At 30.8% G+C, this 26407-nt stretch overlaps 2 protein-coding genes across 2 annotated transcripts in view; both read right to left on the reverse strand.

Annotated features, from left to right (window-relative positions):
* Positions 1 to 26407, reverse strand: part of LOC135956717 (uncharacterized) — a 57976-nt gene that overhangs the window by 10879 nt on the left and 20690 nt on the right. Inside the window, exons 20-30 of the mRNA XM_065507286.1 lie at positions 24849 to 26018; positions 15391 to 15570; positions 14993 to 15272; positions 13839 to 13902; positions 13695 to 13760; positions 13540 to 13629; positions 13314 to 13475; positions 11793 to 13206; positions 11185 to 11730; positions 9714 to 11119; positions 8355 to 8411 (exon numbers count right to left, since the gene is read on the reverse strand). Of these exons, the coding sequence (XP_065363358.1) occupies positions 8355 to 8411; positions 9714 to 11119; positions 11185 to 11730; positions 11793 to 13206; positions 13314 to 13475; positions 13540 to 13629; positions 13695 to 13760; positions 13839 to 13902; positions 14993 to 15272; positions 15391 to 15570; positions 24849 to 26018 (5435 nt within the window). The remainder of the gene's footprint in view (positions 1 to 8354; positions 8412 to 9713; positions 11120 to 11184; positions 11731 to 11792; positions 13207 to 13313; positions 13476 to 13539; positions 13630 to 13694; positions 13761 to 13838; positions 13903 to 14992; positions 15273 to 15390; positions 15571 to 24848; positions 26019 to 26407) is intronic.
* LOC135959316 (zinc finger protein 709-like) lies at positions 1428 to 6346 on the reverse strand. The gene is made up of 4 exons (XM_065510470.1): positions 6072 to 6346; positions 4139 to 4436; positions 3997 to 4078; positions 1428 to 3602 (listed from the first exon to the last, which is right to left on the reverse strand). The coding sequence occupies exons 1-4, from the start codon at positions 6225 to 6227 to the stop codon at positions 2471 to 2473; spliced, it is 1668 nt and encodes a 555-aa protein (XP_065366542.1). The 5' UTR covers positions 6228 to 6346; the 3' UTR covers positions 1428 to 2470.

Consider the following 26407-nt stretch of genomic DNA (forward strand, 5'->3'; position numbering starts at 1 on the left):
ATGGGGTTTCCACATTCGCATCTTTAGACAATAAAAAACCAACGACGCTAGATCTGGGAACTGCGTTGGGTTTGCAAGAATAGATGAACGAGGTACCATCGTTGTTCCAAATCATCCCGTTGTCAGGCCACCTTGCCTCGCATAGGCCCAGAAAAAGAAGTTCGTATTTTCCAAGCTCTCGAGATATTTGAGCCAATCCTTTTGGTTCCAGAAGCGATCTAATGTTCCATGTTCCAAATCGTGTCCTTCTTTTATAGCTAAAGGCCCAACTATAATATGCATACACTAGTTTAAGTTAGCTTAAGCAACTGTTCGAATACATATAAAACGTATGTGACAAACTATAATGTACTTAAGAGAGTTTCGTCAAGTTTCGTCAAATTTTATTTGCTTAAGCAAAGAGCGAAGCTGGTCGCACATTCCGTAAGTTTGTTTATTGCATACAAAGAAAATAAAGAAAAAACGAAAAGGATGAAGAAAATTAATTTATTTTAATAAAATAATAAGAAATACGTATTTTTTTAATTACGTGTTGCACATAAATGTGCAAATGTTTTAAATGCACATAAGTACATTATGGCCACCCAAAAGTTTCTTCGGATTTTCTTAAGCATTTGAAAGTCTTTTCGTTCGGTTTTGACATTAACTTAAGCTAGCTTATGCATATTATAGTTGGGCCTTAAATGTTATCAACAGTTGGGCATAATTTTGATTTTCATTTGTTGTGGTTTTTGTAATCATTTAAATTTAAGATGAATTGGGGATGAGCCAATCGCATCCAGACATGCATGAATTATGAGAGTGGTTATTGAGAGTACCTAACTCTAAATATGTGTTAGTGAAAAATTATAAAATTATGTGTGTTAGCGAAAACGTTAAAATTTCGAGTCTTTTATGTGTTTACATCTCATACAAGGGTATTGAATTCACACGGTACTCGCATATGTGAGAGAGTAATTTAGGCGAAACTGCTTGCATTTTAATATTTTTTTGCCTACTCGTTAAAATGCCACAAAAACGTTAAAATGTTTGCCTACTCTCTCTTAGTTTAGGAGTTATAGGATTTTAAAGTCAATATATATATGTAGTAAATTTCTCATATATTTAGAAAATAATCTGATCATTATGGGAATCATTGAATAGCGTTTCAAAATACCTTTAATATGATATGGTACTGTTTATTAGCATAGCAAACCCAAAATGCCTTTTTGAATTTATATGACAGTACTTCAGAAAATTTTGATAATCAGAAAAAGTGATTTTAGCGATGCCGGTGTCCGATAAACTGTTATTGGGATCTTGATTTGTTCCTAGTATTTATTTTTCAATAAATATTGATCGCAAATATTCTAAAATTCTCCCCAGATCCTGAAAAAGTAACATGAAAGTATGTAACCAACTACCCACAATAAAAACACAAATATCAGTAAATTTTAATTTAATTTAATTTAAATTCATTCATACATACTTTTATTTATTAATGAAATGTTCGCAAATATTTGCTGTATACATATATACTTTAGAAATACTACATATAAATAAATAAACCAAATTGTTTTTTACGGATAGGAGGGAATGTTTTTAAATATTACTTTCCCTTCGCATACATTTAAAAATATCAAGGAGTAATTTTTGTTCTTAAAACATGTGCAATTTTTATAGCAATAGTTTTATTCGATATCCTTTAAGATATTGTAATTTCTTTTCCGCAACCATTTACCATTTCTCTCAATATAGAGATTCTAACCGCATGTATGTTCAACATCTGTGTTCTGACAGCATTTCTGTTCATCGTGGTATTTAGAAACTCTTTGCAGATTCATATTTTTAATTTTGAACTTAGATAACGGTAACTTTATGTGGATATGATGTACATTTGTAATATATGGGGGATTTCATGTCAAATGAACCAACATTTGAAATCGATGTCTTCCGATCGGGATGGAAATAGGTCAAGAACTCTCTGAGTTAGAGGAGGTCAAAATTTGACATTTTTGTCCCATTGTTCTTAGCAAAATGTGACCCAAATACTTTAGATAGCTATTTACATAGAGAATATACATAGAGCAGAAACTCTCCTGTAAAAGACCTAACTCAGTTGTCAGAAACCTAAGTGGTGAGAATGTATTAGTAGAAAAAAACTATGTGAAAACAAAAACTACACTTGTATGTGTAATTATTTTGAGTAATTTTTTTTGAGCTTTTTTCTAGTTTCCGCTCTATGTTCTCTAGCCAATTTTTTAATTTTTGATTTTTTTTTTCAAAAGTTGTTTCACTAGACTGAAATACCCCAGATATATACATATCTTATGTACGTATGTATGTTTTACAAAATTAAAAGAAAGGTTATTCTTTTCAACTTACGGATTAAAATGGTTATATATTTACTTGTTTTCTATCTCTGCTTTTACGTCCCTCTGTGATCTATGCTAAAGGAGATAGAAGTTTTTAAATTACTTTTGGAAGGGGGTCACGTTGGTACAGGTCGTTCTTTCGGATGATATTTTCTTTCATGCATACGTCGTGTTTTTCGATCACCAAACCCTAATTCACAAAATTCACATTTATAGGGACGCAATTTTAAGTGAACTGCATTGTAGTGATCTTTAAGTTGTGAATTTCTTCTAAACAAGTTGCCGCACGATGGACACTGTAAACGATTGTCGTCGTGACTTTTCACATGATCCTCCAAGTCTTTTTCCGACTTTTGGCTTCTTTTACAGATGGGACATAAAAGTTCTGGTTTGGTTGTATGAATTTCAGTATGAATCTTTAATTTACTGGGTAATCGATAACGTTTATCGCACCATTCGCAGGCATAGGGGAAATCGTCAGTGTGAGAAAGTTCATGAATTCGTTTGGAATGGGCAGATGCAAACGTTTTTGGGCAATGCGAACAATTATACGGCTTTATTTTATCATGTACAACTTTTATGTGTTCGTTTACATAGAATTTATTTTTAAATTCTTTTGAGCATAGCGGACACGTGTTGATCTCTTGATTCGGTTCTGGATGCACTCTTTGGTGGTGTCTTCTAAATTTGTACATATTCTCGAATGATTTCGAACATTTTTCACAAACAATCTCTTCATTTACAAATTCCTCTGGATGTACTCTTCTTTGGTGTCTTCTAAATTTGAGCCTATTATCATATGTCTTGGAACATTTTACGCAATCAACTGGTCCTTTTACGTCATTATGTATAGTCCTCGGTTTGTTAGCTGTTTTATATATCTCTGGATGCATTCTTTGTTGGTGTCTTTTAAGTTTATATGTAGTGGCAAATGTTTTCGAACATGTTTCACAAGTAATTGGTCCTTCTACATCATCTGGCGGATGTACTCTTTGTAGATGTCTTTTAAATTTAGACTTAGTAGCATATACTTTCGAACATAGTTCGCAAACGATGGAATCTTTTCCAACATTTTCAATATTTTTCATTATCTCAGCGTGTGAAATTTTCACAGTTGTATTTGTTGTAGTAATTGGTTGTTGATGTTTAGCTTTTCTAGTAAGTATTTTACGATTGCGGAGCAAGTCTTCACCTTCTTCTGGTTGTTTAACATCTGTTTTTGTTGTTTTTTCTTCGGCTGTTGCTCCACTAAAATAAAATATTAAAAGTATGTTTTATTACAAATTATTTTGATTAGATTTTGTAGTTATTTTCTATGATGTTTTTATGTAAAATGAAAAGAATTTAAAGTCCTTTCAACTTATCACAATCTGTAAATTGTGATAAATTGTAGCTGTATTAATTTTACATCATTAATACAGCTACAGTTTCTCCTTTTGCACCTTAATATGTTTTAATGATATAATTATTTCATTTATTCAGAATCAAGCCCTAAGGTCCAAATATGATTCAAATTCCACTCAGAAAAAATAATATGTTACATAAAATCATCTGTGTTAAAAATTTTAAGTCAACAATTCTTCTCGTTTGTTTGTAGGAAGGTCTTAACATTAATTTAGTTAATTTAAAAATAAAAAAATACCTTTCCTCCAATTGGTCTGAAGTTGAATCGTGGTCGTCATTATAAGTATCCGTAAAGGGATCATCATCATCATCATCAGTGTCTGGCAAATTAAAAAGAATAGTAAATAACGTTTAACAATTGTATTAGCTTTTGAATGTACCTTCATTTTTAAATATTGTTGCAGGAATTTCACCCAATTCATTGTTATTTAAAACCATTTCATATGGATTAACCAGTTCGTCCTCCAACTTAATTTCCGGCATAACCACTTTCAATGGCAAGTCAATGGTAGATTCTGCCAAGCAATCGGTAGAAGTATACATTTCATTACATTCTTCCAATAATTTTGAGTATTTGTTATTCACATTATGAATCTGTAGTATAAAATCGTAGGAGCTTTGAAGTTTCTCCGAGCATATGCAGCACATGGTACTTGGAAGTAAACTGTCGTCATTTGTCTAGGGATACAGTACAAATAAAAGTGTGAATTTGGCAGAAGCTTATTTTATTGGGAATTTTTTTTATACATATTTAATTTCCATTAATTTAGAATCAAGCTACTCAACTAAGTAATACTTTTAAAATTATAAAAATGATATTGGGAATATAATATATCGCACTGGTTCCTCTAAAGAGTCTCAAAATTTTTCAATTTTCACTTTTTGCAAGAAATCGATGTACATTGGTCATATCTACCCACTATTAAAATCTTACATAATTTTCTCTACTCTTTCGCCAAAAAATACAGATATGCAGCAGTTGAATTTTAACAAAATAATTACGCCACTGTGATCACTGATGCAAATATTTAATATAAATTAATACAAAATACAGTAAAAGCGAACTTCACGTTAACTAAAATCCGATACAACGTACAACCAACATTAAAGTCATGAGAGAAGTTATAAGCCCGATATGATTTAGTGTAGCCCTACCAAAAAAATTGCAAACAATTACAGTTGAGCACAATCTACCTCCCGATGTTATTCTCCATGGGAATAAAACTGATGCATAACTGATGATCCATATAAGGCCTTAAAGGCTCGGTTATATAAAGGAAAAATTCATAAAACAAGTTACATAAACGTTCTATATTGGAAAATACTAGTGCTAGTGCTCCAGGAAGAAAGTTTTCGAAGAACAATTCTAGTTTGCGCTAATGCATCTAAAGAAGATTAAATATTTTAATCTTGGAAATGCAAAGAAACGTCGTTCGTTTCGTATCAAAATATTTCTGTAAATAATCTTCATTCAAATAATGGATATTCATTCAAACGTAAGTTATTTTAACGGTAAATTCATTTTTAGAACCGAATTTCCTTCCAAATGAAGGCTATATTTATCCTTGGTAATGTCCCAATCCAATCACCTGAAGAAAAATTAATAAAAAACAACAAATTATGGACGATCGTTCGTAATTTAGTGGAATATTTTCATACGCTAATGAAGTTCAAAGGTTATTTACATCGGAAAAGCATTTCATTGATGTGCTGGAAGCCAACATTCACTTTCACCTCGATGAGGTTGTAAGTTCGATGAGTTGTAATGGTTTTGAAATTAAAACTAGCTTAACTATGTCTCTAATATGAAGTGTTTGAATTTTTATTGATGAAATATTGAATTTTCGACACATACAATATATATGTGCACGTGTTAATTTTACTTTGAAACATTTATTTACCCTGGATCTAGACTTACCAACTAGTATAAGGAAACGTATGTATTGCTAGTTCTCTATTAATGTCGATTTTATTGTATGGTATAGGGGTATGTAGTGAAACTCTGTGATACTGAAACATCTACCGTTTAATAGTATTGTTAAATATGTATACTATATTGCGGGCTAGGGAGCATGTTTTTCCATAAACAACTTTGGCATCTACATTAAAATAGGGCTTGTAAGACCTTTCTTTCATAATTGCATTTTTTTTGCAGTTTTACAACTTTTTGACGTGAAGCTTGCAAAAAAGATACCTTCGGAGAGTTGTATTGATTTTTGTATATATTATTCTCTAGTGAATTATTTTGTATTGAATATTAAAATATCTGTAAATAGCAAGATTTTGGAATTGTTTTGCAATCTTTTCGCTTACCTGCAAAGGAGCAACATCCTTTAACAAATCACGCCAGGTTTTTGTGCTGTTGGCCTCATCTGTAAGGGGATAGACTGTTTGTCCTGGATCAAAGCAAGTGCGACATTTATACTGAACTCCATTTATAAAACATTCGTTTTTAATAAGGCTGGTCATGTTACACTTTTATATTTGCAACTAATTTGTTTATTTTCCGACTCCAACTCAACAATTTGTGCTAAATATTTTTTACACAGCAAACTTAACCGGGTGTTGACTATACGACAACATGAACAAAAAACAGGAATGTTTTTTGTAAAAGTGTATAGCTCTGTCAAATTATCTCTATTGTTGGTTTCTATCGGCTTTGTTGCAGCAACAAACACAAGCAAATTTGACAGTTGTGTTTGCCACACAAGCGAGGAAACAAAATTCAGCACCTGGTAATCTGTATTGGTTTTTTGTGCACATTAGTGATATAAAACTATTGAGTGTTTGGGTAATCAATACCAAAATTAAGTATTGAATATTTTCAGAGATGTATTTTTCTGTACAACAAGGGATAAATCTGTAGCACGAAAACAATTCCTGATTAACGACACAATTTGCAAATAAGATTTTAAACATTGCCATATGTTTAGTTTATTAAGGCGATTTTTAAATATTTCATTGTGTTTTTTAATTAATTGGATTGCAAGATGAACAAGAATTTTTGATTTGCATTTAAAAAATAAAAAAAATTTATCATATTTTGTTCAATAAAAGATTAAATTTTACCATCTGGCTTCTCATAAAAACAAGAATTTTCCGTAACATATAAGAGACCTTGTGAATTGACCAACTTGGTCAATTCCCAAGGTCTCTTATCAGTCATATTGTTATAATGTCCTAATATATCACGACTCGAAAGCTCGGCTTAACCGACTCTTAAGCATTCGGTCTCTTCTGATTGGTTACGATAACACATAGCATACATAGTAGTATTATTTTTAGGACATTTTTTGCTAGAAAAGCAATAAAAACCATTGCGAAATATTAGGATATTATGACATGATAAGGGATCTTGTGAATTGACCAAGTGAGTTAGTTGATTGCAAATAATTTTTATTTGCGAATAGGCTACGTCTAAACGTAGTATGTGTTGTCTGTTTTCGCATTCAAATGCAGAAACACTTTTTTCTCGCACATCGAGAATCGATGGAATTTTTTTGTTTTACACTTCATGTGAGACATTTTCCGATGGAGAAATACAGAAACGAGCTACTGGAAAGTTTTTCAATGTAAATGTTATAAAGGGTGTTTTTTTATAGAAGCGTAGAACTTTAAATTGAAATACAATATAGAAAAATGTTTTATTTTATTCATTTGTAATATTTGTAGCCATTTGGCCAATATCAAATTTACCTACTAGTATTCTTATTATTTATGAGAACATCCATTATAAATTAGATAATTTTACGGCACTTTTTTGAAAAAAAATAAAAAAAAAAAATTAATGGGTCTCTAAAAATACAAAATAAACTATAAAAAATTTATTAGATTATACAATTTATGTGATTGTACAATTGTCGGGCTCATCAGGAAAAATTGTACTCAAGCTTTTATATCATGTAAATTAATGTAATAAATGGTTTGAATTAATTAAATTTTTTTTTAGTTAATTAAATAGTTTCTACTTAAAATTTTATTAATGCTAAAAAATTAATGAATAAAAAAATATAAAACTATTTACAAAGAGAAAACTATTTATGAGAAACATTCGTAAATTTTTACAACAATTTCGCAAATTTTACGCAAAAAAGGCGATAAAATCTTAAAAATATTACGGAAGGGCCATTTGGCGGCACTCAAAAATAAACCCTCAATTTTCTTTTGTCTCGATTCTTGAATATTTTGAAAAATCCGGCTACTCAAATTAATTTTTGAGCTATGTTTTCTTCGGCAAAGTAGAAAAGAAACATATTGGGTCAAAAAATAGATATATGTATCTTTTCACCATAAACTTATACATACAAATATTTTTTTTTGTTTTATTAGTAGTATTTTTAATACTTTTGAATAACATTTTTTACATTTATTTTTACATATTATAATTAAGCTCTAATATTTATTAACATTTCTTATAAATTCGACTGCTTTCATTCTAAAGAGGGCGTTGTTTCTTATGTTTTTAACATTATTTGGCATCATATTATATAGTTTTAAACCTTTGGAGAACAGTGATTTGTGCGTATTGTTGTTATCCGAACGTTGTAATCGAAAGTCTTGAGCATTCCTTAAGTCATATGGTTGAATTTCACCTACATATGGGCAATTCCACGAGAATCGCTACCACGACTGAAAACACAAAAACCCTTGAAACTTTTTTTCAAGATGATTTGAATAGAAGAAAATAATAAAATTTATTACTATGTGAAAGTATTTAGATCATATTACAACATTTTAAAGACAAAAATAATAGTTTAAAGTCATTTTATTTAATTTTTTAATGTTTTAGGCTAAAATTGCGGCGAAAACTAGGCTCCCAATTAGGTTGTAGTATGAAATGATTTAGACTCTGATTGTTTCTTTGCTATTGTCAAATTGTTTATTGAAACCGAATGTAAATCTGTCACGTACGGTATGTCACGTACGATATTCAATTTTATTTATTATAAAATTATCCAAATATTGTTTTTATTTAAATATGACGGATTGTAAAGGAAAAATATTTCTTTTAGTGTAAGAAATTAAAAGAAAACATAACTCCTCTCTCGATTCGAATATTTTCGCATATTTCTACATGTACCTCAAAATGAGTTCCGTTTTATGTCACGTACGATATACCCTTATTTCGCTCAATATTTTGGACAACAATTTTTCGAAAGAACTTTTTATTATTTTAAAATATAGTACCCTCTGAATGGAACATAAAGACCAAATTATTTTTCAGATACTCTTATTTTTGCAAAATCTATTCCACTCTATATGCGTACAAATGTCACGTACGATGGAATTGCCCATATGTATATTAGATGTTCCTTCAGATATTCTGGTGCATTTCCGATTTTAATTTTTTGTATTAAATTTATCGTATTTAATTCTAAACGTTGTTTTATATTAAGCCATATAAGAGAGTTAACCATGTTTATCGGTGTGTATCTATTACATCTTAGTATTGCACGCATCGTATTATTTTGAAATTTTTGTAGCCTATCAATATGTACAGATGTATTGATAGGCTGCTCAGATGAGCAGCATGTGTATAAAACCGATTCAGCTTCTGTAAATATTAGCGTATCGTCTGCATACATTACTATTTCACATTTTTCTAATGATTTCGGCATATCATTTATATATACATATAATAAATAATAAAGCATTTGAAACAAGTATTTCTTATATTATTTAATTTTTATTTATTTCACTTCAAAGTAATAATAAAGCCATAATTGGCCAAAAATACATTATACATCCAAGGATACAAAATCAATCATATAACTAAGAAAAGTTTTTAAGAGTTACAATCTGAAGGCCACCAGCCAAAAAGTGGATGAATTAAAAAAACAATAATATATATGTATAACTTGGATAACAAAAATTAGGTCAATATTAGTGAATATATAATATTATATATTCACTAATATTGACCTAATTTTTGTCAACTATTGCGCGCGCACTTACTATAAATCCTTTTCAACGTGATGCGCTTTTGACTTAAGATGTTTTTTCAGATAGGCGATACATAAAAATTCCTTACCACAAATGTCACACTTACAAAGATTCTCGCCTGTGTGAGTACGCAAATGTAGTCTCATATAGTTCACTTTCCTGAATCTTTTCTGGCAAAACCTGCACTGATAGGGATATTCGCCAGTGTGTATGCGGATGTGATCAGCTAATCTCCCTTTTTCCATAAATCCTTTTCCGCATTGCGTACATTTGTGAGGACGTTCGCCAGTGTGTTTGCGTCGATGATATTCTAAAGCGCTATTACGTGAATAGGCCTTTTCGCAAAATTCACACTTAAATGGTTTCTCACCTGTGTGAGTTCTCATATGATACGTAAGACTTGTTTGGATCGACAAGTAGACTCCACAAATGGGACATTTCTTTTTCTCTTTTGGTCTGGTTTCTTCAGAAACATTTGATCTAGAAATCTTGTGAAATTTTTCCGAGTCCCTGCATTCGATAATATTGGTATAGCTTGTATTGTTGATTGATACAGACTCATTAGAAATCACAACATCCGTCGGTTTGGCTAATTTTTTTGAAGTATGAATCAAGTTGATGTGATTATCTAATTTGATTTTTTGCAAAAATCCCTTTTCGCATAGCGTACATTTGTAGGGACGTTCGCCAGAGTGTTTGCTTCGGTGACAATCTAAAATGCTTTTACGTGTAAAGGCCTTGTCGCAAAGCTCACACTTGAAGGGCTTCTCACCCGTGTGAGTTCTCAGGTGATACGTAAGACTTGATTGGATCGACAAGTGGATCCCACAAATGGGACATTTCTTTTTCGCTTTTGGACTGGGTTCGTTGGCTTTAGCCAATTCTTTTGAAGTATGAATCATTTTGATGTGATTATTTAATTTAATTTTTTTCAAAAATCCTTTTCCGCATTGCGTACATTTGTGGGGACGTTCGCCAGTGTGTTGGAGTCGGTGATAATCTAAAACGCTTTTACGTGTAAAGGCATTGTCGCAAAACTCACACTTGAAGGGCTTCTCACCCGTGTGAGTTCTCAGGTGATACGTAAGACTTGTTTGGATCGACAAGTGGATCCCACAAATGGGACATTTCCTTTTCCCTTTTGGTCTGGTTTCTTCAGAAACATTTGATCTAGAAATCTTGTGAAATTTTTCCGAGTCATTGCATTCGATAATATTGGTGTCGCTTGTGTTGTTGGTTGGTACAGACTCTTTAGAAATCTTAACATTCTTCGTTTTAGCCAATTCTTTTGAAATATGAATCATGTTAATGTGATTATCAAGATTCTCTTGCCACATAAATTTAAAATGGCACTGGTTACATTCATATTGTTTTTCAACATTAAAACACTGCGTGGCTTTATGATAATCTAAAACTTTCTAAAAGTAAAATAAAATCAGATAGATTTTAATGTAAATTAAATCAAAAAAAAACATTTCAATACCTGTGAGACTGTACTAAAAATACAACGTTCACATTTTAGCTTTAACTGTTCATAGTTGTGCATAGAACGCTGATGATGAGCTATTTGATATTTTCGTTTAAACGATTTGCTGCACATGCAACACTTATAGGAAAATAAATGTTTCTTATCCTCTTCATTATGTATCGCTTTTTCTTTTTCTTTTTCTTCATCTTCTGTTTCAGAATCCAGTTCTAAATGCAATTCGAATCCTTTTTGATTTGTAATTGAATAATTTGCCAGTGAATGCGAATTGGCACACAAATTTTGAGGATTTGTAGGTGAAAAATGCTCACTTAAACTGGTCATATTTTTAAATATTAGACCACATAGTTTACATTTAATTATTTTGTCACCATTTGGCCACCACGTAGAATTTACTATACTTTCAACGGTCTTGACATCAGCGCGTGTCAAACGATGGTGACTTAAGTGATCTTTGACGTGTTCAGCACTGATGAATCTTTTCGGGCACAGCAGACAATAATGAAGATGATCACTGGCGGCAGGTTGGGAGATCATGGGATGCTAAAGTAAATACGCTAAAACGCATTAAGCTTAAGAAGGTTATAAAAAGTAGTCGATTTTACCTGTAATTCCTTGTGTTGAGCAGCTATTCGATGATGTTCATTTCCACAAACTCTTTTTAAATGTTGTTGTAACAAATCAAGACTAACATATTGCTGTTTACAGTCCTTACACTTAAAGGGCAGTGGCACATTGTTGTGCTGTTCTTGTTGATGGTTTAATAGAAGTTTTCGTTTTGCAAATATTTCTTTGCAAATAGCACACCCGTATTGTCTTCTTACATTTTGACCATTATCTGCATCCTCTTCTGTGTTACTATCTGAGTCTGAAAGGTCTAGTTCATTGCCGTACTTATCGATGGCTTGGTAAAAACAACTTATTTCAGATCTATTATAAGCATTTTGAATGCTCAACTGCAGTGACACCAAATCAATTGTTTTGGTACGTTCAAAGCTTTTTACATAAATACATCCTTTAAAGTCTATACCAGTTACACCATCGGCATGCAACGGCAGGTGTTTACGTAATTGTTGAAGTGTTTCAAAAGAATTTGTGCAAAGACCACATCGTATTATAGTTTTTGCAGACATGGTCCTGTCTTTACTGTGTGTCCCTAAATGCTCTTGATATTCTGTTTTCTCCTCAAATTTACGATCACATGTATTACATTTTAGTTGATCCTTAGTAACTGCCGCTAAAGTTACTGGTACTTTCCTGGCACAATTGTGTTTTTTCATATTTTCCGGCCAAACAAACTTACCGGGACATTGTGGACAAACTAAAACTTTATGTTTATTTCGGCAGTGGGTTTGTTTATGTAGTTCGTACATTTTTATTGAAATAAATTCCAATTTGCATTGGCTACAATTCAAAGGAATTTCTTTCTTGTTATGAGCTTCCTTTAAATGTGAGAATACTTGATATTTATACGAAAAACCTTGAGCACACAATTGACACGTGTATTTTCCAGTACGCTCTGAATTTTCTTCTACCAAATCTTCGGGTTCCGTATCGCTAACAGACATTTCATAAAAATGTTCATTTAACACTGTGTAATATTTGAACCAACGTTTTCCACGAATATCATTGCATATACATTTCTTGACAATGTTTAAATCGTTTGTATTTGGAAATAAATGCTGGACAATGTCACTGTCCAAGTCTAAGCTATGAAGAGTGTTTACTTCACTGTGTTTTTCTAAGTGCTGACGAAGTTCTTTAGTTGTTGTAAATGCTGTATCACACAATTTACATTCCACCAGACACCAAGCTGTAGGCTTGCTGTATAAACGATCTCCAAATAATCGCTCTATAAACTTAGTGTTCGAATCTAATGATTCGAACGGATGCATATATGTAAGGTGCATTTGTAAATAGTCCTTACAGTTAAAATGTTCTTTACAAAAGGCGCAAGGGAATATTTTTTCTTTTTCTATTGTATCATTTTCTGCAGCTGTTTTCTGATCGTCTGGTTGCCTGCGAGTAAATGTTTATTTATAGTTTAGTTTTCTAAATGTATGTACATATATCTAAGATTAAATTAAAAATTGGAATTAACATACTACATAGTTCTATTATTTTACCTAGATTCATTTTGACGAGTATGTATTGTTTTTATATGTTGCAGACAATTTCTTTTTAATGCAAATGCTTTTTTGCATATGATGCATAGAAAGCGACGGTTCACTTTTTCGATTAGATCATAGTCTGAATCCTTTTCAAATACATTTCCTTCGATCGCTTGGCTGTGAGTAAATACATACATACTTATTTTAAATGTAATTTTTATTTTATTTTAAATTTTATTACTTGTTGACAGGAGTAATGACATTGGTGTTGCTTTTCTCATTCTTCAATCTTTTTAGAGGCACATTATCACATTCATCAAACGATGAAGAGCTAAAAATAATGAAATTCAAATTATAATTGTGACACTTTTTAACCTATTTAACCTATTATTTTACCTCGATTCATTTCCGTCATCATTGTAGTCATCGTTAAATGTATGATTACTTTGTTGACTTGGAGATCTGTTAATAAATTAAAATTCGTTCTAGCCAATTGTTTCTTATATTTTAAATTGCATATTTAGTTTATTTTTAAAATACCTAGGGACTTCTGGGATCGAATTTATCGAGTCATTGCAGGTATCCGTAAAAATTCCTAGAGCGTCTGAAATATGTATTGAAAAAAATTCGATGATGATTTCTCACACTTAATCCTAACTTGGTAATTTAATAATCGACCTTAATTTCGTTTAAAGATGTGGACAGATAATTTTATTGTTATTATTTTGGCCTTAATTTATATATGTATGTAGGGATGTAAATTATATAAATACTGAATGTTGTGTGATTTTGAATGTTGATTTGAAATTTTATAAAAAACAAGTAAGAGAGCTATATTCGGCTGTGCCGAATCTTATATACCCTTCACCAAATTATACTTAAAAATATTTTTTTTTTAAATATTTTTATTTAAACTAAATCAAAATTTTTTTTTAATGTTTTAAAATTTTTAAAAAAAAATTTTTTTTTTCCAAATTGTTATTTAATTTTTTTTTAAAAAAGTTTTTTAAAAATTTTTTTTTTAAATTACTTTAATTAATTTTTTTGGAAAAAGAATTTATGACAAAAAAAATTTTTGATGAAAAAAAAATTCGGGTTAAAAAATATTTGTTTCCGATTTTGACCCATTGTATGTCCAACTTACTATGGTCTTATATACTACGTCGTTGCAAAGGTCTTTGAAATTAGATATCCATATTGTCTATATTAATGACTTAGTAATCCAGATATAGGTCAAAAATGGAGGTTGTCCTAGTTTTTTCCTTATATCTCAGTCATTTGTGGATTTTCTCGATTTTAAATAGCGACTGAGCCGGAAGAATTTCGGAGATATTGATGTATGAATCGTGTATGTAAGTTATTTGGGGGCTTCGGAAAGTTGATTTCAACACACAGACGGACATGGTTATATCGATTCCGCTAGCTATAACGATCCAGAATATATATACTTTATGGGGTCGCAAATGAAAAATGTGGAAATTACAAACGGAATGACAAACTTATATGTATATACCCTTGCCACTCATGGTGAAGGGTATAAAAATATAAAGAGTGCTATTTTCGGCAGTAGCGAATCTTTTACATAATCTCAGCATAATAGGTATAAAATAGTATGTACAATGAGTGACAATATAATGCAGTTATTTTGAAAACTATAATAAATGAACTTGAGCAAAATTAAATTAGTTTCTTACCATTATTTTCCAAATTTTCTTCACTCTCTCCATGTAATTTATTTTTATCACCGAAAACAATGTCATATGGAACAACCCGTTCTTCCTCTAATTTTATTTCTGGTGCATTTTGTATCGAAACATTTAGAATTCCTCCCTGCATTGTATTATTACTACTTGCCAACAACTGAGAGTATTTTTTATTTACATTATGTATCTGATGTTTAAAATCGTAGTAACTAATAAGTTTATCCATACATTTGCAGCATACTGTCCTTGGAAGTAGATCGTCCTCGTTGGTCTATTGACAAAAAATAAGAGTACTTTATAAACTAGTTATGTCCATACTATCTTCTAATTTATTTATTTTCAAAATGTGACGGCCGTAAGACTTTTAAGGACCATTGGGAGCTGCATACCTGGAGCTGTGCAATATCCTTTAACAAATCACACCAAGTTTTTGAGTTGCTGCATTCGTCTGTTAGGGAGTAAACCGCTTGTCCTGGATCAAAGCAAGTACGACACTTATATTGAATTCCATTTATAAAACACTCATTTTTACTATTGCTGCTCATTTTGTACCTTTTTAAAACAATAATTATTTACATATATTTCCTTCAAACTATTTTTCATGAATATTTTCATAAATTAAGGCACAAGGCGAATCTATAGAAGGTGACGACAGAAGAACAGCTGTTTATTTTTGTTATTCAGTGGTTTAGACAAGTGAACTGTCAATTCACTTGTGCTTGTTGTGGCGAAAAATAGGACAAACCCAAAAGCATAAACAACCACATGCAATTTTGGACAGTTCACTTATCTTTTTACAAAAACAAAGTACCTGTTGTTTTTGTACATGTTGTATTTGTTGTAGTTTTGTCGTCACCTATAGATTCGCCTTGGCGAATTCATTATAAGGTGAGAGCGATTCTACAAAATACGACTAGGGTTCTATAGCTGAAACAAAAAGTCGACTTTTCGACCTTTCGACTTTTTCCGATTTTAAAGGTCGACTTTTCGAACTTTCGACTTTTGGTTATTTAGACGCCTTTACAATGCAGAAATTGAAAGGCAGACAGACGAAGTTTGCTGGCGAGGGATTGAAGAGGTAGAGTGTGTTTTACACAGGTTTAGGTTAGTTCAAAAGATAATGAGAAAAATGTCTGCATTGTAAAAGGTACTAAAAAATGTTGACTTTTTAAGTACCTATTTAAGTTATTCACAATTGGTTACTTTCAGCACAATTAGTTAGCACTTAATCATGGGTAAAGTTGTAACTAAACGCCAACTACTAATACATTCAAAAAAACAGCTGATTGATTTCATTTTAATACATGTATACAAAAAGAAAATAATCTAGAGATGTTTTTTTTGTCAACAACATTCTATAAGCCTTTTAATTAATTACAGTCAGCCCAATTATGAATAAAAAATTCCGCGGGAGTTTGTTCCCCGGGAGTTTTTTCTCATTGAAATTGAATAGGAAAATATATCGATCAAAATATTATCGACATTTTGTTTTCTCTACATGTCAAAGCAGTAACTAAGCTAGTTATGAATTGTGAATAAGATTACAACTATCTATGAACTATTTTTTAGTTTCTGTTTTACTAGTTCCGACTTTAGATATGATTTATATGAATATGCGCCATGGTTTCTACATTTATTAACGCGCCTTTTGTAATGTATGGCAATAAAAATTAAATTTATCAAGGCGATAATAGTTAAAAGAATGGTGTAAGAATTTTGTGTAGAATAAAGCTTTATTTTATAAACATTTATTTATTATTTACATATATTAGCATACACTAAAAAAAATGTTGCAATTAAATATTTGTTTTTTTCCGACTTTTATCGACTATTCGACTTTTTTTCGTCTTTTATGGACTATTTTCGACTTTTATCGACTATTGAGATAACATAATCGATTGTTCGACTTTTTTCCGATCAAAAAATCGATTTCGACTTTTTCAGGAAAAAGTCGATAATCGTCTTATAAAACCCTACCAAGGCAAATTTATATACTAGGTGGTGTCGATTCTACAACAGAGCTCTGAACCTAGGTTCGCAAAAATAAATCCTCTCACCAATACACTTACTCTCACCAAAACATTCAATTCTTTATTTTATTCAGTGCACCTACAAACACACAAATACAAAAACTGAAAAAATAAAGAAAAAGTCACACCAGTGCTCATGTGTATTCCTAGTTGTCTCGTTGAGTGGACAACCACTACTAAAATGTAAGAGCATAAGAATACGTGCGCATTACTGGTCTATGATGCAAACAGATATGTTACAGTTTGAGAGGCACTGCTTTCAAATAGCATTATGCAACTTAAAAAGCCGTTAAAATCGTTATATTTGAATTCAAGTACAATTTCGTAACAATATCTTATTAGAACGACAATTACGTACACATGTCGTTTCTTTTAAATTAAATTTCAAAAGTAATTATTTAATGGCAAAAGTTTAAAAAAAAAGAAAAAAAATAATTTTTTCCCCTTGTAAATGAACCTCAAAACTAAATCGAAAGTGCCGACTTTCGATTTAGTTTTGAGGGTTGCCCTTCTTAGAACAAGCTAAAATTTTTTTTGGTGGTATTTTATTTATTTATTATTTATTTATATTACGAAAGTTTTCAACCGGTACCGTTTCAACATTTCCAAAAATTTAATTCAAAGACCCCTTTCACAGCAGGCAATTTCTTTTCTTCTCCTTAACCCGACATTACCTCTGGCATTTACAAACACAAGAGACTTGCGCAACTAAATTGCCTAGTGTGAAGGGGTCTAAGGGACACTCTAATGTACATATTACATACATAAAGTTAGATCACTCATATATTACCATTTTCTCACCTTTTTAACCAGTTATGTGACCAATATCCCCTTTCACGAATGGTTATACAGATTCCTTCAGTATTGTTCTTAAATGAGTTCCTTCTACACTTGACGCATTTGATGATGAAAAGAGTCCACTGAAACCCTGTTGAAAAAAGTTTTGTATATAAAATCGGTGTCCAATTTTTGCCTATCGCTATATTATAGTTACAGATTCAACTTACCATCCCTTATAATTTGCAAGAGAAAACATATTTCTTACGAAATAAAAAAAGTGTATATGTACATATTTATACCCTACACCACCATAGTGGGGAGGGTATAATGCGTTTGTGCAGATGTTTGTAACGCCTAAAATTTTTTTTTTACTAAAAAAATATTTAATTTAGTATCTTTTATTAGCTATTTATGTCCCTAAGGCTTGGATATATAAATTGAAGATAAATAAATAAAATATTTATTACAAAAAAAAATATATATGTATATTGCTCTAACACCCACCTTAAAGTTACGGATCGACTTAGAATCACTTTCTGAGTCGATTAAACGATGTCCGTCCGTCTGGCTGGTTGTCTGTTCATGTAAACCTTGTGCACAAAGTACAAGTCGCAATTTTGAAGATATGTATATCAATCAAATTTGGTACATATGTATAATTTTTTCGGCCAAAAGACCAAGCCTATTGAAACTGGATGAAATCGGTCCATTATTTCACCTAGCCCCCATACAAATGTCCTCCCGAAATTGGACTTTATCGGTCATAAATGTTTAATTTATATATCGCTGGCTTAACATGCAAAGGCTCTAAGTCCATATTTTAAAATTTTACAGGAGAGACAAAAACCATTAAACATTTTTTTGCGTAAATATTTTTGAATAAGTATTTGCCGAGATAAAAGGTTTTTTGGACTTAGAGTTTTTTCTATTGCTTAGTTTGTATTTTTTTTATGGACTTATGTCTTTTTCTTAGAACATATCTTTCATTTCTTATTTACTAGTTTTTATATCTGGATCACTAAGTCATTAATATAGACAATATGGGTATCCAATGATAGAAATTTCAAAGTCCATTGCAACGATTTATATAAGCCATAGAAAGTTGGACCTACAATGGGTCAAAATCAGAAAAAATATATTTTAACCCGAATTTTTTTTCATCAACATTTTTTTTGCCATAAATTCTTTTTTTTAATTTTTAAAAATTTTAATAAAAATTTTCAAACATTTAAAAAAAATTTTCAAAAATTTAAAAAAAAATTTGGAAAAAACTTTTTTAAGAAGGATATATAAGATTCGGCACAGCCAAATATAGCTCTCCTACTTGTTTTTCACTAATAATTATAAAAAAAATTTAAAAAACTTAAAAAAAACAATTTAGAAAAAAAAATTGGTAAAATTTTTTTTTTAAATTTTAGTATTTTTTTTTTTAATTTTTTATACCTAAAAATATTTAAAATTTGTATTTTAAAGTACAATTTGGTGAAGGATATATAAGATTCGGCACAGCCGAATATACATAGCTATAATACGTTTGTGTAGATGTTTGTGACGCCCAAAAATATTAGTCTAACACCCAACTTAGACTCAGAATCACTTTATGAGTCGATTAATTTTGAAGACATTTCGATAAAATGTGGTATATACGAAGGACGAAGGCTATTGAAACTAGCTGAAATCGGTTCATTATTTCCCCGAGCTCCCATACAAATGTCCTCCCGAAATACTTTGTACTATGGAAATCATGTCACCTAATTTCATGCCGATCGGTCTATAACTAGTCATAACTCCCCCAATATAGGGCCCGCTACCAAAAATCACTTTAACGAGCATAAATCTCTTAAAAATGGTGGTATACACATAAATTCAACGCAAATAACTTTGATGGCGATCGGTCCATAATTAGTCATAGCTCCCAAATAAGACCCTCTTCCGAAAATAACTTTTTTAATTTTTAAAAGAAAAAAATGGTAGGGCTTTGAACAATTTGACAGAAATGTTTAAACTGTACTTTTTATAGGGACTTAGAGCTTTTTCTTGTGATAAATTGAACTAAGCGCTTTTGCTCATCACTACAAAACAACAACAAAAAGCGAGATAACTCCAATTTTTTTCATTGTAATCAATGTATTTTTACTTATTGTACATTACCGCATTAAAATCTCAATTTCTAAAAAAAGTGGACTTAGAGCCTTTGCATGTTAAGCCAGCGATATGTATCTCCACAAATTTTGCTCCAAATAAGTTTTATATATACAAAATTCATGTCACCAAATTTTGTTACGATCGGTCCATAATTAGTTATAGCTCCCATATAGACCAGCTTCCAAAAATCACTTTAACGTGCATAAATCTCTTAAAAATATTGGTATACACACAATATTCACCATAAATAACTTTCATATAGACATAATTCACACGACCTAATTTAATGGTGATCCGTCCATAATTGGTCATTGGCTCCCATATAAGGCCCACTTCCGAAAATAACTTACGAATAATATAATTGAAATTTTAAAAGAAAAATGTTTTTGCTCATTTACTTGGTGTAGGATATTATCAGGTCGGGCTTGGCCGACCATACTTTCTTACATGTTTTCTTTAATTTTTATTTTCTTGACACATTTATTTTTTTTACTTTCAATATAATATTCCTATTGAATTTTAACAACTAAAATTGTTAAAAACCATACTGAATTAAAAAATTATTGAAAATTTAAATCATATTTGAAACAATTTTTTTCAATTACATACTCAATTAATAACTGTTACCATTTTTTTCTGTGTACAGAATTATACCCCTGAATTTATGTTGAACTAGTTTGTTGAGATTCCATCTAAAACAACTCGTAATCGAGAGAAGTTAATCCGACACCAAAAGCATTAAGTTTTGATAAAAGAAATATCTAGAGCCACCACTTTACTTTCGCCAAAACGGTGAATGGAACGACACACTTTTTTCAATAGGAAGGCTACCAAGTAGGGTATTCAATTAATCGGGTTTCTAGTTTAATCGGTTAACCGAGCAAATAATTAATCGGGGTTTAGATTTATTTGGTTAATAATCGGTTTATTTAAAATTATTCGATTAACCGAATAATGACTATTTTAATTTTACATTGAAAATACAACCACGAATTTTGTGTACAAAAACATAAAAAACAAACAAAACATAACAATTCAACCAAAAAATAATAGCAAATAAGGTATTTGAGATCCTTTTTGTATACAAAAAACTAAATTTTTTTTAGGATTTTAGTGAGATCTTCTGAAATAATCTTTTAAAAAAAAGAATATAATTTAATTTTTTTCCTCTTAAACGATTTTTTTCTTTAGATTTAATAAAACTTGACTTGGAAAATACTCTCTCGATGATTGTTGATGTTGGAGAAATCTAAAGCATGATAAAGAATATCCAATATCTCAGCTTTTTTAGTTTTAAGCATATCAAATATTTCGTTATATCATCGGATTGATTTAAATATTGAATACTTTTGATAGTTTCGTTAAGTTCTGTACATGTAAAAGCAAACAAAGTTTCAAATACATGTAAATTAAATATGTCAGTTGTTATTCTCACTAAACATTTTTCTTGGATGTTTGAAAAAATATATAATTTTAATTTGAAATTTGTATTTGAATTGAAATGGAAAAATAAATACAAAAAGATATGTTCAAGTGCAAAAAAAGGAATTTCGGTTAATCGGTTAATCGACACAAATTAATCGGTTTATTTGTTATTTGAAAATCGGCAATTTTAAATTATTCGAACAGTTAACCGTCCAAAATTAATCGGTTAACCGATTAACGGTTAATCGTTTGAATACCCTACTAGCAAGTCTCCCGTAGAGCGCCCTCTATGAAAAAAAAAATAATCAGCTGTTTCATCGCAGTCACCTTTCTAAGTGTGCCCTGGATTAGATAAAAGATGCCCTTATAAACCGACAATTATCTTTTGTTCAGCCCCTCAGTTCACCATAACTTTACGAATGATGCTCAAAATCATGTTTGCTGAAAAGTTAAAAATATACATATGAAGTCAGTATGACACCGATGAGAATCAGTACAGTCTCGTCGTAGCACTATCATAACCCAAAGCATTTTAATGGTATTTAAGAACATAATGTCCTGTAAGCAATTCCGTAACCTAAGGAAAGAGATGTTCCATCCTTCCTTCACACTAAAAGGTGGTGTCATCCTATTTTGCTTTAAAAACTTTACTCTTTTTTATACCCTTCACCATGAGTGGCATTCACAAAGTTTGTCATTTCGTTTGTAATGTCTACATTTTTCATTTGCTACACCACAAAGTATATATATTCTGGATCGTTATAGATAGCGAAGTCGATATAGCCATGTCCGTCTGTATGTTGAAATCAACTTTTCGTATCCCCTAATAAGCTATTTAGCTATAATGATGTATGAATCAATATGTCGGGAATTCTTCCGCCTCGGTTGCTATTTAAAATCGACAAACTCGGCCCACAAATAGCTGAGATATAAGGAAAAATCCGGGAAACCTCGATTTTTGATCTATGTATATCTGGATTACTAAGTCATGGATATCTAATGATAGATATTTTAAAGTCCATTGCAACGATGTATATAAAGCTATAGTAACTTGGACCCAGGGCACACTTAGAAAGGTGACTGCGATGAAACAGCTGATTATTTTTTTTATTGAGTTTGAATTGTCAATTCATTTGTGGTTGTTGTGGCGAAAAATACAACTAACCCAAAAGCAAAAACAACAACAGGCAACTTTGACAGTTCACATACTTTTTAACAAAAACAAAGTACCTGTTGTTTTTGTATTGTTGTAGTGATGCAGTCACCTTTCGTAGAGTGCCCTGCTTGAACCTTTTCTAATTCTAATAATGTTTTTAAGCTTAAATTACTTAATTATTTGTATTAGTTTTCTATTGTACTTTTATTTAACAATTTGCTGTTTTTGGTTATTCTTGTTTCAATTCTTACCATGAACCACTAATTAGGACTGGTTATTTCTTAATAATTGCTCTTAGTATCGACGATTGTATTATTTTGGTTATGGCTGGGGATCCGTTTAGGGAACATTTTATTATAATTTACTTAGTTTTTTTTCATGTCCCGGGAATTCCCATGAAAAACTCTAATTGTGATATTTGTATTATTCATGTTTCTTTAAATTTTTTTATTAAATTAGCGACCAAATTATATGACAACAATGAATAATTTTCACATAAATGTATGTGAATACCCTTCTTGTAATTGTTTCTTGCATTGTATAAATATTATGCAACATATTAGGATGATAGAACCGTGTTAAACCGTGACGCATCGGTTATATTGGCTATTAAATAAATCTTAGCATTTTAATATCAAAGAATCGTAATATACGTACAATACATACATATATAGTATATATCGAGCCCTTAGCGCCAAATTATCGTAAGCGACAAAACACAAATTTTACAGGAGAAGGTTTTTTTTGATTATTTTGAAATTTATACATTGAATTAAAAATGTTATGATGCGATATAATATAATTTCGTAAAACCTTTGGTTTTCTTCCAGTTGAGTTCTTCTACTCCAGCCTTTCTTCCTTTTCGGCACGGTTTATGATGTTGTAAACAGTTCTGAGTTGAACGCGAAACATTTCAGCCAACTGTTTAGCGGATTTTCCTTTATGGAAATTATAGTATATTAACTGTATTATATTTTTATCAGTACGCTTTCCTGGCTTGGTGAATACTTTTTATGCGAAGCAATTTGCTTATCTTGATATAACGCTGTTTGGCATCAATCCAAGTTTTCCAAAATTGTTATAAAAATAAAACAAACAAATTTCAAGTTTAAATTAGAGACGAAGATCTCTTTTTATTGATAATAAATATTACCTCGTAGAAGGAATATATTGCGATTTTAGTAAAATGCACGTAGTGCTTATGTCGAAGACAATTTGACAAGTGTTTTTTAATGCTAAAATAACAAGCATAATATGGTGGCAAACAATATTTAAGGACCCGTTAACGGTTTACTCGCTAGAATCTAGTAAAATACTGCCAACAAAGTTGCAAAAAAAAAAGGAAGCAACAATAGATTCTAACGTTGTTAAAAATAGTATAATACGTTTAATGTAGTTATTACCAAAAGGATGCAACCTAAACAAACGCTATTATAATAAAAACAAAAGCAAATAATGTGACTGTTCGATTCCCACACAAGGCAATATTTTTTGTATTTTTTTTTTAGCTACATATTCTTGTTGTGAATTTACTACTTATTTCTTAACTGATTGTAAGTACATTTGTAAGCTTAACCCATGAATTTTTTAAAAGTCTCGAACAAATGTAAGTAGTGTTTCAGTCAAATAATAATTAGAAGGCTGCAATATTACTTGCTGGCTTACTAAATAAGTAAAGTTTTTGCTGGGATATTCTATATACATATGAAACTCAAAAATAAATGAACATAATTTATTTGTTTGCAGAATTACATCCTAACTCAAAAAATTTTCAAATATTTCCATATTGAAATGAATTTGTTGACTAACTGTATATACCAATTACAGTTTACTATCTTGTTACTATATATTTTTTTTTTATGAAAAAATAAAATAAATAAAAAATAAATAAAAAATAAAAAAAAAATATAGTAACAAGATAGTAAACTGTGATTGGAATTCTGTTTTCCAAATAACCCCTATTTTTTTACTGCTAAGCATTTTTTAAATAACACCTTTTTAGATTATAATATTGTTACGAAATTGCATTTATCAATCCAAATGTAACGGTTTTTAACTGATGAATTCAATTTAAGGAAATAAACCAACATTTTTAAAAGAAAAAATGAAACAATTTGATAGACAATTTTTTTTTAATAACTTTTTGTTTTGATTTTAATTAATTCTTATTATTATAATTAATACTTATTGTTATAATTAATTCTTAATTACAATTTTGAGTGCCTTCGCCTCTTTATGGATTCGAGCATATTTCATTAACATTTTCCAAGAAATTTGGAAGTTTATAGTTTTGACTGCTATTAAATTAAACTTTTTCAACGTGATGACCCATTGCAATACGATGTCTTTTCAGATAGACAGGCAATACGAAAGCTTTACCGCAAATGTCACACCTAGAAAGATTCTCGCCTGTATGATTACGCAAATGTAGTCTCAGTGAGTCCGATTTCGTAAATGTTCTCTGACAAAACTTGCACTTGTAGGGACGTTCGCCGGTGTGTATGCGGTTATGAACAGTTAATTTACAGTTTTGCGTAAATGCTTTACCGCATATCGTACATTTGTAGGGCCGTTCACCAGTGTGTTTTCGTCGGTGAGTAAGTAATTCGGTTTTACGTACGAAGGCCTTTTCGCAAAAATCACACTTGAAGGGTTTCTCACCCGTGTGCGTTCTAACGTGTAATGTTAGACTTGTATTGGACGACAAGTATATTCCACAAATGGGACATAACGATTTCTTTCCCTCGCTTGAACTGGGCTGTTCGGAAACATTTGAATTGGAAATGTTGACTGGCGTTGAGAACAATTTGTTGTGACCTGTACAGTCACGATGTTTTTTCAGATAGTTGGAACATACAAAACTTTTACCGCAAATGTCACACTTGAAGGGTCTATCGCCAGTATGATAACGCAAATGGAGTTTCAGATAGCCCGATTTGTTAAATGATTTCTCACAAACTGTGCACTGGTAGGGACGTTCGCCAGTGTGCACACGCTCGTGTTCTCGTAATTTGCATTGTCGCGCAAATCCTTTATCGCAATATAAACACTTAAAAGGACGTTCGCCAGTGTGTGTGACTAGGTGATCCTTTAAATCTGCATTGCGTGTAAAGGCCATTTCGCAAAGATTACATTTGAATGGTTTCTCACCCTTGTGCCTCATCATGTGTACCTTAAGATGTGAACGGTCTCGGAAGTACACCCCACAAATTGTACATGTCTCTCCTTTTCTTATTCTGGATGGTCTGCTAATTTTTGTCTCGTCATTGTTTGATGATGACTTCATAGTATTGCTCCCGATTGACGCAGTTTGATTATAAATCGCAACATACGTTGTTTTTCCCCATTCTTTGGGAGTATGAAATATAGCATGATGATTATCAAGATTCTCTTTCCACATAAATTTAAAATGGCACTGATCACATTCGTAAATCTTTTCATCATTAAAACATTGCGTAACTTTATGATACTCTAAAAATTCCTAAAATGAAAAAAATAAAAAAAATTATTTTATTCGAATAAAAGTATTTAAGCTATTGTATTATACAAATAGCTTAATAAAATAACTTAGTAAAAACTATTGTATTATTCAAATAACTAAAATACATAAATTTATAACCAAAACCATGCATAAGTTTGTTATCAATGAATTAAACTACAAAATTAATAATAATAATAATAAATTAGACCATTTTAATTATGTAAAGACTCGTTAAATATTTGTTGAGTGAAAGACAATAGATTTCAAAGTAATTTTAAATTTGTCTAAGATTTTTAGTAAATTTTTAAAGCGTTTGACTAAAATATGTTCTAAATTATATTGATATTGGAATGCGAAATGATCAGAATGAATCTCGAAAGTGGATACTG

The sequence above is a fragment of the Calliphora vicina genome, chromosome 4 (assembly GCF_958450345.1).
Source record: "Calliphora vicina chromosome 4, idCalVici1.1, whole genome shotgun sequence".
Classification (NCBI taxonomy): domain Eukaryota; kingdom Metazoa; phylum Arthropoda; class Insecta; order Diptera; family Calliphoridae; genus Calliphora; species Calliphora vicina.